The sequence below is a fragment of the Dermacentor variabilis genome, chromosome 6, assembly GCF_050947875.1.
Source record: "Dermacentor variabilis isolate Ectoservices chromosome 6, ASM5094787v1, whole genome shotgun sequence".
Classification (NCBI taxonomy): Eukaryota; Metazoa; Arthropoda; class Arachnida; order Ixodida; family Ixodidae; genus Dermacentor; species Dermacentor variabilis.
The window spans coordinates 151,529,984-151,542,505 of NC_134573.1; the positions used below are offsets into that span (position 1 = coordinate 151,529,984).

The 12,522-nt window shown below is 46.2% G+C and overlaps 2 protein-coding genes across 5 annotated transcripts in view; one reads left to right on the forward strand and one right to left on the reverse strand.

Moving 5' to 3' along the window:
• LOC142585486 (uncharacterized) overlaps positions 1-6,238 on the forward strand; it is a 30,132-nt gene extending 23,894 nt beyond the window's left edge. For 3 of the 4 annotated variants that reach the window (XR_012829095.1, XR_012829096.1, XR_012829097.1), the window contains exons 4-5: positions 1,254-1,540; positions 4,441-6,238. Coding sequence is in view for 1 of the 4 variants with exons in the window: in XM_075696278.1 (XP_075552393.1) it covers positions 1,254-1,455 (202 nt within the window). In the remaining 3 variants the exon portion in view is untranslated. Of the gene's footprint in view, positions 1-1,253; positions 1,651-4,440 lie in introns of those variants that run through there. The other variant, XM_075696278.1, reaches the window with a different exon arrangement.
• Positions 1-12,522, reverse strand: part of LOC142585487 (rho GTPase-activating protein 18-like) — a 236,760-nt gene that overhangs the window by 161,229 nt on the left and 63,009 nt on the right. The window lies entirely within an intron of this gene.

The following is a 12,522-nucleotide window of genomic DNA, read 5'->3' on the forward strand; positions in this document are numbered from 1 at the left end:
ACCTTGACCTACATTAGAGTTTAAGAAAAACTAATGAGCTATAAGAACAGCATGCAATAATGATCAGTAGCCCATACAAAATTACAGTCGCTTAACGCAATTAAGGGGAAGGGGACTAGGGGAGCCCGAAAGATCCCATTCCGTTCTTGCTTGTTCGCGCTAAGCAACCATACTCCCATATTGCTGTTCATATTAGTATTGTTTCTACTGCGGTTCATATTGCTCAGTACACCCTATTGAGCAATATGAACCGACCATGCCAGCATCATGTATTTCCGCACGCAGTAAGCCTCAAATAAAATTTATTTGCACTATATGCATGAAACAAAAAAGTCAGATAGAGCCGCGCTACTATCTCCATATTAATGCTCGCTCATGCAGTCTCCAAGACGTATTCTTTTCCAGACGTAGCCACAACTGACTGTTAGGAGAGCTCGACGGCTAATAGAACGCCTCTGGTACTAAAATCGACCGCGGCCGGAGCTTCGACGCAAGTAGCACCTGAATGCAGAAATTAACGTAAAGCACGCTAAAAGTCATAATTATGGGTCGGTTCAGTAGCTGTACAAACCACGATGCCGCGGGTTCTAATGCTGGGCACGATTATTTGATTTCGAAAGGGGCGAAATAAAGAGCGCTAGTGTAGCTACACGCACGCGCCGCTTAAATAACTTCAGGTAGACAAATTTTAACCAGTATTCGTGTACTACGGGGTCTCTATAGCCTACACCATGGAGCTAACCGGACACTTAACCCGGTTAACCTCTCCACCTTTCACCTCTTGTTTTCCTTCCTTCCTTCCTTCCTTCCTTCCTTCCTTCCTTCCTTCCCTCCTTCCTTCCTTCCTTCCTTCCTTCCTTCCTTCGGAACTCAAAGCTCTATAAAGCAATCGATTTCGCTCTTCAGGCGGCCTTACGGAGAACAGCATACACGTATGTTGCTTGCCTGCCTCTTTTTAGTCTTGTTTTTTCTTCCATTTCTCTTCCATAGTGCAGGATGGTCAACCGAGCTCAGCCTACATTACCTGCCTGTATTTTTTTCTCCTTATCATCTCTCTCTCTCTCTCTCTCTCTCTCTCTCTCTCTCTCTCTCTCTCTCTCTCTCTCTCTCTCTAGCGCTTGTATGGCCAGTCGGTCCCCATTCGAAGAACAAAGCAGTTTAAAACCTACAGACATGAGAAAGGCGGCAAGAAGCTACGTCTGTCCTGTTGCTTGCCTCGTGACGGATGCCGAACTCTGTCCCCCTTTCTGCAGAGTCTACGAACTGGCGGAACACCACGTGCACAAGGAGCCAGAGCACGACCACAGGCACAAGGAGCCAGAGCACGACCACGGGCATGAGGAGCCGGAGCACGACCACGGGCACGAGGAGGAGCACCACGTAGTCAAGCACGTCTCGCTGCGAGACCTGCTGCCCAAGTGGATCAGCCTCACCATCGGGGTCCACAAGGACTGAGGAACCCCGTGTCCCGCAACTCGCAATCCAGTCGGAACCTTCTGGCAGCTCTATAGGCCACGGCCAGCCTTTCAGATACGCCTGGGTTTGTACATTTCCTCAGGGGAACAGTGAAGCAGACAGAGATTCGCACGAGGAGGCAGGAGTAACGCACAGGTGAACCTGACGTAGAAAGACTATAATGATCCCGTCCTTTCTTTTTCTTTTTTCACGCCTTTCTTTTTGTCCCCGCTCTTTCCGTCTTTACTTCCCCTTTCCCTTCCCCTAGTTCAGGGTAGCAAACTGGAGTATTTAACTCTGGTTAACCTCCCTGCCTTTCTCTAATTTGCATCTCTCTCTCTCTCTCTCTCTCTCTCTCTCTCTCTCTCTCTCTCTCTCTCTATCTCTATCTATCTATCTATCTATCTATCTATCTATCTATCTATCTATCTATCTATCTATCTCTCTCTCTCTCTCTCTCTCTCTGAACCTGACAGCGGCGAACAGCCGCGCGTGAGCACGGTTCCAGGGTAAAAAAAAAAATCACGCGCAGTCCCGACACTTCGCCGCCACTTCATCCGGGAGCGGGTGAAGAAAAGTCCGTGTCATCGAGTTCTTGTCCGCGTTTCTGATCAGGCAATCCCGTGCAAGTTAACGCATGCGCAAGTGTGCTGTAAGCGTGGCCTACATAGTTGACCGACAGCACGCTTCTGTGTCAAACTTTCGTTTCCCCGTGATGCGTTTAAAATAAGATTAAATGAAAGAGGGGGGAGGGGGGAGGGGGGAGGGGGGAGGATCACGCCCGTACCTACTTAACAGCAATAATGGGCGTACGCCAATTAAAAATAAATGAATAGGGGTTGCCAAGCAATATCCAAAAGCGCAAATTTAGTATATAAATGGCAACGGGACACCTTGTACAGACACTTCGATACCGTAATGTCAAGCTACAAGTTTTCCGCGCGAGCATCACGCAGTGTCAAGCGTGTCGTCTCTGTACAGATGATGACTTGCTATGCAAATTTTTGCTGATGTTTCCTCCTGCGCTTCCATGCTGTAATTTCTTTCTTCTTTTTTTTTTTCATCGTGGTTAGCAAAAAATCATAACAGAACACACTGTGGTAACCACAGTGATCAGTAGAGACCAGATGTTTAGGCGCTAAAGATGATGTTTTCGGCGCCTATAAACAGGCACTGAAGCTGTCATTTAAGGTATATATACTATATATATACTGTATCTTAGGCCCCTACGTATAGGCTCTATAAGAAGTTCTGCCGTGCATCTGAGGATAACGATTTTTTTAAGGTACACAGCTCACTAAGAACCGGCTTTATGAAATTTACTTTATTTTCTCTATAAAGCGGAATGAGGAAAGTTGTGTAAGTTAGAAGGTGTATCTGAAATCTACTGTGACAAGACACCACGATAAATGCCGTGAAAGTAGTGACAAAGAAGCGCCATCATCAAATTCTTCGGGCTTCGCGTTGTGCCTTTTTTTCACGGAGTAAACTATTTTGTACGCAGAAAAGGAACATGCTCAACATCCACTGAAGCTAGCGGCAAGTACCTGCACTTATGAACGTTCAATAGTTCAATGCCTTCTAGAATTGCAGAATGTTCACCAGTCAGAACCTTTGACAGTTATTTCTTCTTTCTTTTTTTTCAGTAGCGAAAGCCCGAGATTTTTGTGCGAGAACGATTGAAGTTTCGGACTAACTCTCAGCAACAGGTCCATTGCGATTGGTGGCGAACCTTTTCTGAACATCTCCAATGAGCCTCACATTTCGGGTCAATGCACTCGCGCCAGAGAATTCGAGTTTCTGGATGACGTCGGCTAAAAACGTGTAGTGAGCGCACAAACGCGCCCAGTCACTTTAAAATGTGTCGTCGCGGAGTGCACTTTGAGCCCTCCGCACAGCCATACTTCCGTCTACAACAAAGCTGTCAATAACAGCCTTCACGCCCACAAAGTGTTTGTTTGATAACCGGCTGCCTTCAGCCAAGTACTGCAGCGGGTACTAGCATTATGGACAAGATGAGACTAGAGCGAAACAGAGAAAAGGGCATTTTTTTAGGTTTTCAAAATTCAATATAGGCACCAACATATAAATAGGGGTTTAAAGGCACATCAAAGGTGCCACTAAAATCTTTCTAGACCCATAGTTCGAGCTTATATACAATAGTCGAACGCCTTTATAACAAAGTGCTTGGTACCCTCGAAATTATTCGTTATACAGGTTACTTCGTTGTAAAGGTCGCACACCTAACAACTCACAATATAACCGGGACAGAATTATCCCAACGTTATACAGGTCATTTCGCTGTAGAGGCGTTCGCTGTAGAGGCGTTCGCTGTATAGAGGCGCTCGACTTTGTAAATAGGCGCGGTTAGGATGTAATTAAAAAATATATGCATTTTGCCTAAAGTTCCGGTCTCTGGTGATCACAAGAACAGCAGCCAATTAATTATTATATAACAACACTTTTTCACATTTTGTTTCTCTTTCCTGCTGGTGCTTCTTATTTTGTACACAGCACTCCACGTCTTTCTATCCAACGACGCGCGTTTGAAGAGTTTTGTATCTTTAGCGTTCAGAAACGCCCCCTCTCCCTCCTCGATAGGTCTCCAAGGAACCAATTCACTTGGAGCGATATCCAATAGCGAGAACGCTCACAATGACGCTACAGTACTTCTCGACCGAGTTACTTCTCAATGATGTGCGCTCTTCAGCACACTTGAAGCTAATAAGCGTGCCTCAAACGGTCATTTCGTTTCCCTTAAGGTTCAATGTCGAGTTTTCTGCTGACATACGCAATTGCTATAGCTACGTTTCCCACTCTTCGCAAACATGCCAACTGCATGCAGACCCGTAGCACAGGCTACCTACGTTACATGAGGACTCAAGGAGGACAGAGCGTTTAGCTTTGCGGAAGACTGCACCGTCGTCGTGCACTGAAGCGCGCAGACGGCTCCGTTGACGCCTCTGACGTTTGTTTTCTTCGCAGAAGGATTCTAGACAAAGTCACATGACGCCTCGACGTGGACGCGCCGCAACAGTGCTGCAGAAGCAGTCGCACCTCCGGTAACCGGAGACCAAAGAATTTGGGAGGACCTCGAGCCGCGACCCAGCTCGGCGAGGCAGACTTGAAGTTTGAATTCTTCGCTGTGGTGTGCACGGTGTGCCCTGAAACTTTCGGGTGTCGACCGGACGCCCCGAGTCGCCACGGCCAAATAGAGACTCGAAGAAAACTCGACTCTGCGGCGTAAAACCGCCCGCGCCAGCCGCATCCAGTCACAAAGGACCCCAAGCGGCATCAGAGGACTGCGAACCGATGACAACTTTTTCACAACAGCCAAATATTGAGTCAGCGTTTAGTATACGTCGTGTTAGCTTTGAGTCTTGCGTCTAACCTTCCTTTCTTTTCGCGTTACCTTTAGAATACGCACACACTGCCAAATCCTGCTACGCAATGGCCAGGCACGAGGACACAGTGAGGAACGAATGGTAGCCTCGACGTACATCGCTGAGGTGATCTTTTGTGCACTTCAAGTGGCCAGTCGGAGCTTCGTGAGTGCTGAATGCAGACATATCGCTAATGACAGTGACAACGGATAATAGCACCGCGTAGAGTAGCAAAACGGTTGTAAGTGAGGAGAAAGAGACACCACTGAAGCTATTTATGTGTTTCGTGACAAAAAAAAATATAGTTTGCGAAAGTCCACATCTCACCTTACTCGAAAGGGACCATTAAAGAACATTTCAATATCGCACTTTTGCCATGCTCAGGACAGAAACTTCCAAAGCAGCACAAAAACCCACGAACAGCAGAACAATATTTCTTCCCCCAATATTCTATGGCTTCTTAAGAGGAGAATATGGTGCAGGCTCAGGCCTTCAGGCAGAAGCTGAATTCAAGGGATTGTCTACAGCAAAACCGGAAGCCCATGACAGACTTGTAACCTGCGAGTAAAATGAATGAAAAAGCGAAACAAGAAAGAAAAGGGAAGTCGCTAGCCTGTGTTCCGACATACGTCTAAACTATGCGAACATATTGTCAAGGTCTCTATTTTCCAGGATTTTCTTACCTGTTTCATCATCAATGACTGTGCCGGCGCAGTAAAGATTACGGCGCCTATCCTACACTAAGTTGGTCGCCACATTTTACTCTATTACTTATTCTTCTGTGATAACAAACACCCTATTTGGCGAGAGGTTAGTTCTTTAAATCCGTGCTATATTCACCTATATCTGTACCTGAGATATCGACACATTTCGCAGGGCCTTATGTACTAACAATGAAACAACATACAGAAGCTGAGCGCAAGAAAGTCGACAATGCGCGACGACGGAGGCGTCGTTGCGCCGACGTGATATGCCTTAAGGATAGCCACCCGCGTGGTTATTACTAGCCTGTCATGTACGTACGCTAATCGCGCTAACGAGACAACTATAGCGCGCAATCAACGGCAGCAGAGCAGACTGCCATGCCAAGCCTTAGCAGTGTGCGCCGCTGTTAAAAGCCTCGCTCTGAAAGCCCCATTCACGTAGAAACAAACGCGGCATTGAGAAGCTGTGTTAATGTTTACATACGCTATATGAACAGTTTCCCGACGAACGCCCATCGTATGAGTCTTACTTTTTCTTTTTTTTTTCCCCCACTCTTGACTAGTCCTTTGCTCACGATTTTCTGAGCGCCCTTCCACAGTGTCTTTGCTCCACGATTGTGCATGTATAGCTATACGAGGAAATAAAAACAGTAATAATAAATCTCGGCAACAAGCCATCAATGCCATCGCCTTTGTTATATTATTAATTTACGCCTGGCGCGGTGGTCGGTGTCGGTTCGTGACCTTCGCTGGAAACGCCCTTCCGCCCGAAACGCCGGAAGACTTTCCCGAGCTACAGTGCCCTGTAATTAGCAGATCGAGAGCCCACATTGGACAGAATGCCTAGGGCTGTGTTACAACCAACTGCTTTGCCAAGAACTGCGTTAAAGGTAACACAAACGCGGAGCGCTGGATCTGTCGGTACTGTGAGTTGCCGAACCCTTTGGAAAAGGTGTGCTGTTTAAGATGGTTTGTTCGCATTTATTAAGGGGATCTTTTTTTTTTTTCATCACAGGAATTAAAAAAAAGAAAGGACTGTTTGTGATCAGCTATTATAAGCTGTAAGGAAATAGGACGAGCTGCGAGGCTGACAGCGGTGACGTTGTGTCGGTCCTAGCATGTTTAAACCGGCGCGCACATTATACATGTAAACGAAAGACAGAGACGTGACACACGTTACTCACTGCTAAAGTTCATTAATAGCCGACGATATATAATACACAGACGTAGGGAAAGCGTGCACAACGCTTAGCAGATAAGCGCCGAAATGGTTATTTGCGACTTGTATTTCATAATCTCAATTTAAGATATCAATTTACTAGTTCGTACTATAGTGTTTGTTAGCCTCGTTTTTCATCACGTTTCAGATGTATCAACGTTAACTGAATCCCTTCGGCCCTGCCTCTTCGATACGTCCAATTTGAACTCCACGGTTCTGCATTTCAGCCACCGCTGCAAACTGACACTGACAGACATCATCCCAAAGGTTGGTTAAGAGTGCCAGACTCTGTCTCCGGGATCGACGGCCAAGGCATAAGAGGCGCGTTGAAGGGCCTCTTCTAACGTGATCCAAAATGTTGAGAAATTGAGATTTGAGAGAATTGTAGGTGAGTGCTCATTATATAGAAGAGTTAAGAAAGAAAACGGCAGTGAGAGGCATGGGACAAAGGAAAGCGCTATCAACTGCATTTTTTTTTTTTAGTTTATCAGAAAGCAATAGTACAGGCTGACTTTCCACGCGATGGCGACAATCATTCACAAAAAAGCAAGAACCATAATATAGCACCAAAGGCCTACTGTTAGGGCAAGTGTCAAAACGGTATTTATTTGTCTGCTAGTACTATGGCAAGCTGGCTTGCTTCTACTCTTTTTCTTTTTTCTCCTACGATAGGCCTCTACTTCGTCTTTGCTGTGTCCATGTTCAAATCAGCCTATATATTCCGCTCTTTTCAGTAAAAATTGGCTGATGGTCATCGCTGTCCCCTGTCGCCTTTCTGGTAGTCCCGCACCCGCCGCGGTAGCTTATCGAATATATGGGCTTGAGCTGCTCAGCTCGAGGTCGTCGGTTCGATCCCGACCACGGCGGCCACATTTCGATAAGGGCGAAATGCAAGAACGCTTGCGTACTTAGATTTAGGTGCACGTTAAAGAGCCTGGGTAGTCGAGATTAATCCGGAGTCCCCTACTACGGCGTTCCCCAAAATCGGATCTTCGTTTTGGCGCGTAAAACCTCAGAACTTAATGTTTCTGGCAGTCCCATCCTCTCGTTTTTTTTTTTTTCGACGTTTTCTAAAACCTACAGTACTCTTCAGATCAAGCAGCCGTCTAAGCTTTTCCCCCATAATAAACGTATCTCTTTCGCCTTCTTAGAGAAGGAAAGCCACTGCCATTTGTAAACCATGATAACTTTTCCTACATGTCCCGCTTTCCGCCCCCATTCTTTCTCGCGCGGGCAGATTCAACTTGTTTCCTGCAATGTCACGTGCGAGGTCTCCCGGTCGCACCGTAAAGCTCGAGGAAAGTGCGTCGCAGAATGAACGCGTCCCTTTCTTCGAAACCACGTCCACGTCCTTTCAGCAAGCATGGAGTGCAGAGCGCTTAACTGCCGCCGGCTCGGACGCAGTTCGCGGGCACTGGTAAAACGACACGGGCGGCATACGGGCCAGGAACACACACAAAAAAAAAGAATGTGCCTGAAATTCCAGCGAAAACAATGGAGCCCCAGCTGCTCCCGCGGTTTGCAGAGACCGGCAGGAGCCGCCAAGGACGCTCCGCGGAAACGTCCGACAGAACGGCACGCAGGAGCGCGAAGAATTTTGTCGCGTACACTGGCGCACTTATCTAGTGCGCGCAGTGTTGCTGGGGCCTCGAAACTAGCTCAAAAAAAACACTCACCGAGTTATAAACCGACGTGGCAGCGGCCCGCATCAGTCCCAGACTGATCCCTCAGGACCTAAATAAAGTTCTTCATACCATACCATATAAACGCTCCGCTGTGCGAAGTGGTCACATTCAAAGGGACACTATTTGGGGGGAATATCAAGCTAAAGGCCATTAAAGCAAAACGATAAATCAATTTAGAGTGTTAAAACATTCTGAAAACTCTGTTGTCGTTAATTTCGCGATAATAGGTGGTCGACTATTAGGATAGAAAATGAAGCTGCAAGTTTCCTTTTTTTATTATTTAACGTCGAAACGCCCACGGTGGTACTTGAGTGTGACGTCACGGATTTCAAAGCATTTTGTCGTAGTTGGGTCACGTTGGCTCAGTAAAGATTCAAGAAACTTGCCATATTCAGTATTTGGCTCCTTTAGAACAGAATGTAGTCCATATTTGTCGCTAAAGAATTAACTGGGCTAGCCGACGCTGTAAAAATCTATGTCGTCACTGTGAGTTAGTGCGTGAAATTCAAAGCGGTGTCACCACCCGTCTTTAGTGTATTTCGGCTTTATTATATTTCGTTTTTTCTTAGCTTACCAAGCGTCTTCTCGTGGTAAGAGTGTTGTTTTTAATATTGTGGAAGGGTATGTTGCTCATACAGAAGAAATCATTTTTCTCTTTAGTGTCTCTTTAAGCATGATCGGCGAAATACATTTCTCGAACAGCGAAAGACTCAAGCTTTATCGACAGCGGAGGCTTGGTGGCCAAGAAACCCGCAATACCGAGAGACGGCTGTAGAATCAATCTTTAAGTTCCATGCACTACCTATACCGGTGATGCCATGGGTTTTCACAGCGCCTGCTCAGGTCTGGTGAACTGCTCACTGATAAATAAAAATTTCGTCGCATTCTGACGCCACTAAAGAAGAAAGCACACTATTGTCGAAAAGGCTGGGTGTTATGCTAGGCCCGTAGTCCAGGACTTCGCTGGAAGCATGCTTGAGAGTTTTCTCAGTGAATTCTGCCAGGTCCGTAGTAGGTGCTAGCGATGGACACTGTCACTTCGTAGATGTTTTGTTGGTTGGCTGGGAGCTGTGCAGTGCTGCCGTATCCACCACAGTGAGTGAGTGCAGGGAGCGGTGGTGAGAGCCGGTAAGGAAGTGAATAAAATGTCTGGTGTGGGGGTATGTTGATATGTCCCTGTCGGAAGTATCCTTGCGTTCGTGTGAGATCGGGACGTATTTTGCGGGGTGGATCCAAAGACTGAACCGCGAAGCATCTAAGAACTATTTCTCCGCAGAAACTGCGCGAATACGAAAAAATATTTCGAAATCCATGACGCCACACTGACGTACCGGAGCTTAGGTACGTATGGGCGTGATATTCACGAAAGCGAAATCTGCGACCAACATTTTTTATCAGATAATAAACATTTTTTACTGACGAATAAACGACAATGCGATTCTGAAATAGCAGTTTACCTGTTTTAAGTGATTCAGGGTTCCTATTTAGAATGTTTCTAAAGACATACATCCTTCGTCGCATCACCGGGATTCGCATATTTCTCCAAATAGTAAGCAACCAATTTTTTTTACAAGCTTTTCAGAAGGTTGTCAGTCACGTGGTGAATCAAAGGCGAATTCGGTTCGTAATTCCTGCAAATATTCAGTGGTCCGATTATTGAATGAATGTTTGACGTTTAATGACGTACGGGGTCCGATTATTGGTCCGTGTACAAGTATATAGTAATTCACGTTCGATTGGTGGCAATATGTTCTTACGAACAATTCTAGCGTGAGAGCATTTCGTGTATACGGGCCCGGGTTTGTAAGCAATTATTTTTGTTTTTTCCTTCGAGGTCAGCCAACCATTATTATACTGCCGAATGCAGGTTCAGTCTATACGAATACTGCTGTTTCCGGCTGTGAATATGTTCTCGTGGGCATTTTTCGACTGCGAAATTAGCAGTGTGCGTGGTGTACGTGCGGAAAGCGCGTTGATTGGTCAGTAAGGGCACGGTTGCTACACAGAGACCCGCCTGCGCCACCGACAGCTACGACAGCCAAACGCAGCGTTCAACAGCGCGCGGCTTAGTTTGTGGTTGCATAGCCTACTTTCCGTCAAGCACATCACATTACTGTCAAAAAAAAAAAAATTTATACGTCTCTAACAGACATATCGTGCGACTGGCGTGTAAAATCACGCCCCCAACTCTTTTTCTTTCTTTGGGCTAGCAGTCACACGTCTTTCCTTTAAAGCACGTTACGGTCGTTGATCAGTCGGAAGGACAGCAGCAAAAAGGAGCGACCGGTAATGCAGTGGCGACATTCGCGACGGACGTCCCGATATGCTAAGCGCGGAGACGCTCCTTAACAAATGCATCTCGCATTCACAATTCTTCGCGAGCCGACGACGCTACCGGCACGCCCTTCGTGTCACGCTGTAAGAGCAGAATCAACTCATGCATGAAAACGCGTAGGTAGTTCCGTGCAGCGACGCAGAATCAGCAACCAGCGACGGCCTATTAAGAATAAAGAGAGAATTTATACGCTACATTCATCCCCCGCTCTACACTGCCTTCTAATTGAGCCGCGGACACTTTTTTTTTGTTTTTGTTTCTTTCGCACAGAATGCAGTGGATAAAATGCTGGTGAGAGAGAGAGAGAGAGAGAGAGAGAGAGAGAGAGAGAGAGAGAGAGAGAGAGAGAGAGAGAGAGAGAGAGAGAGAGAGAGAGAGAGAGAGAGAGAGAGAGAGTCAATCACACACAGGCCAGTCCCTATATCCGAATGAACGAAAACCAGACTGAAAAAGAAAATAAAAACGGTCCAAGACCGCTGAGATTACGGTCATTGGTAGCGTGCTGCACGGCTCAGCACGGCAATAAAATTGGTTACGTTTGAGGCTGCATGTACTACTTTTTTTTTTACTTCACGCTCGTGACGTCAGCGCACCATACTTGCAAGCCATTCCTATCTGCAAGCATTTCATACTTGCAAGATTGTCTCTTGGACAGTTTGCGGATTATACAGTTTCTACAGATTGTCTGTGGACTATAAATAGACACAACAAACTGTAAATACGCTAATTGCACGCATTGTTGCAAGGAATCTGCTGCTGGCATTACGGTCGCCCAGCATGCGCGTGCGTCTAACCCGACAAATGTACTACTCATGGTGGTAGCTGCGCGCTTGTGGCTCAAAAGGTCGAACGCCTCTCTCGGCATCAAGTGTTTCGGGGCTCAATCGCAGGTCAACATAAAGGTATCTCTTTGCAGAGATGTGCGAATACTCGAAATTTCGCACACAAATCGAAGAGTCCTTTCTGTTAGGTTTACAATCGATTTGAGAATTCGCTATTCGAAGTTGCCGAATATTCGTCTCGAATCGAACACAAGGGACAGCAGCGCTTACTGCCGTGTACAAGGAGGAAGCCATATGCAAATGACGGCTGCTCCGAATGATTTGGCTGCGTAAAGGCGGCATTTGCAGAGCTAGCGCATGTAGTAGTTGTTCTCTGTTCAATAATTTCCGGTCATTAAAGCAGAATTCCGCGCCTCCGCGCAGCCCATAAATTTATTTTTTGAATTAAGAGAGAGAGAGAGCAATTTATTATTTGACCAATGTCATCGTGGTTGCATCCTTTTAAAACTATGCGAGGTGACGTAGTGTTACACCTTGCTTCTTCAGTATCTGGTAGCTTGCTCTTCATGCGTTTCACTGCCGTCATTGTTGTGGTGCATCAGATACGATGAGCTTTCCGTTGTTCCCCTCAGTTGATCGGAAGTGTAATTGTTAACGGCATCAGATATTGTATTTATTCGAATATGGGTCGACCTATATTATATTATTATTTTTTTCGAGAATGATGCCCAAAATGGAGCTATCGACGTATATTCGTGACCAAAGAATCTCGACCTATATCCGTGAACAGAGCTATCAAAAGTGCTAAGCTAACGGTGTTCTTCTTTCCTGGCAAAAATAGCGCAAGAAAAAAATCCCCGCCCAAGCACTCTGTATAAAAGGGTAGCCAGCAAAGCTGAAACGTGCGGCCCAGGTGTTTATCACTGGTTTAATCCCGACGGTTCATTAAACGACGGCTC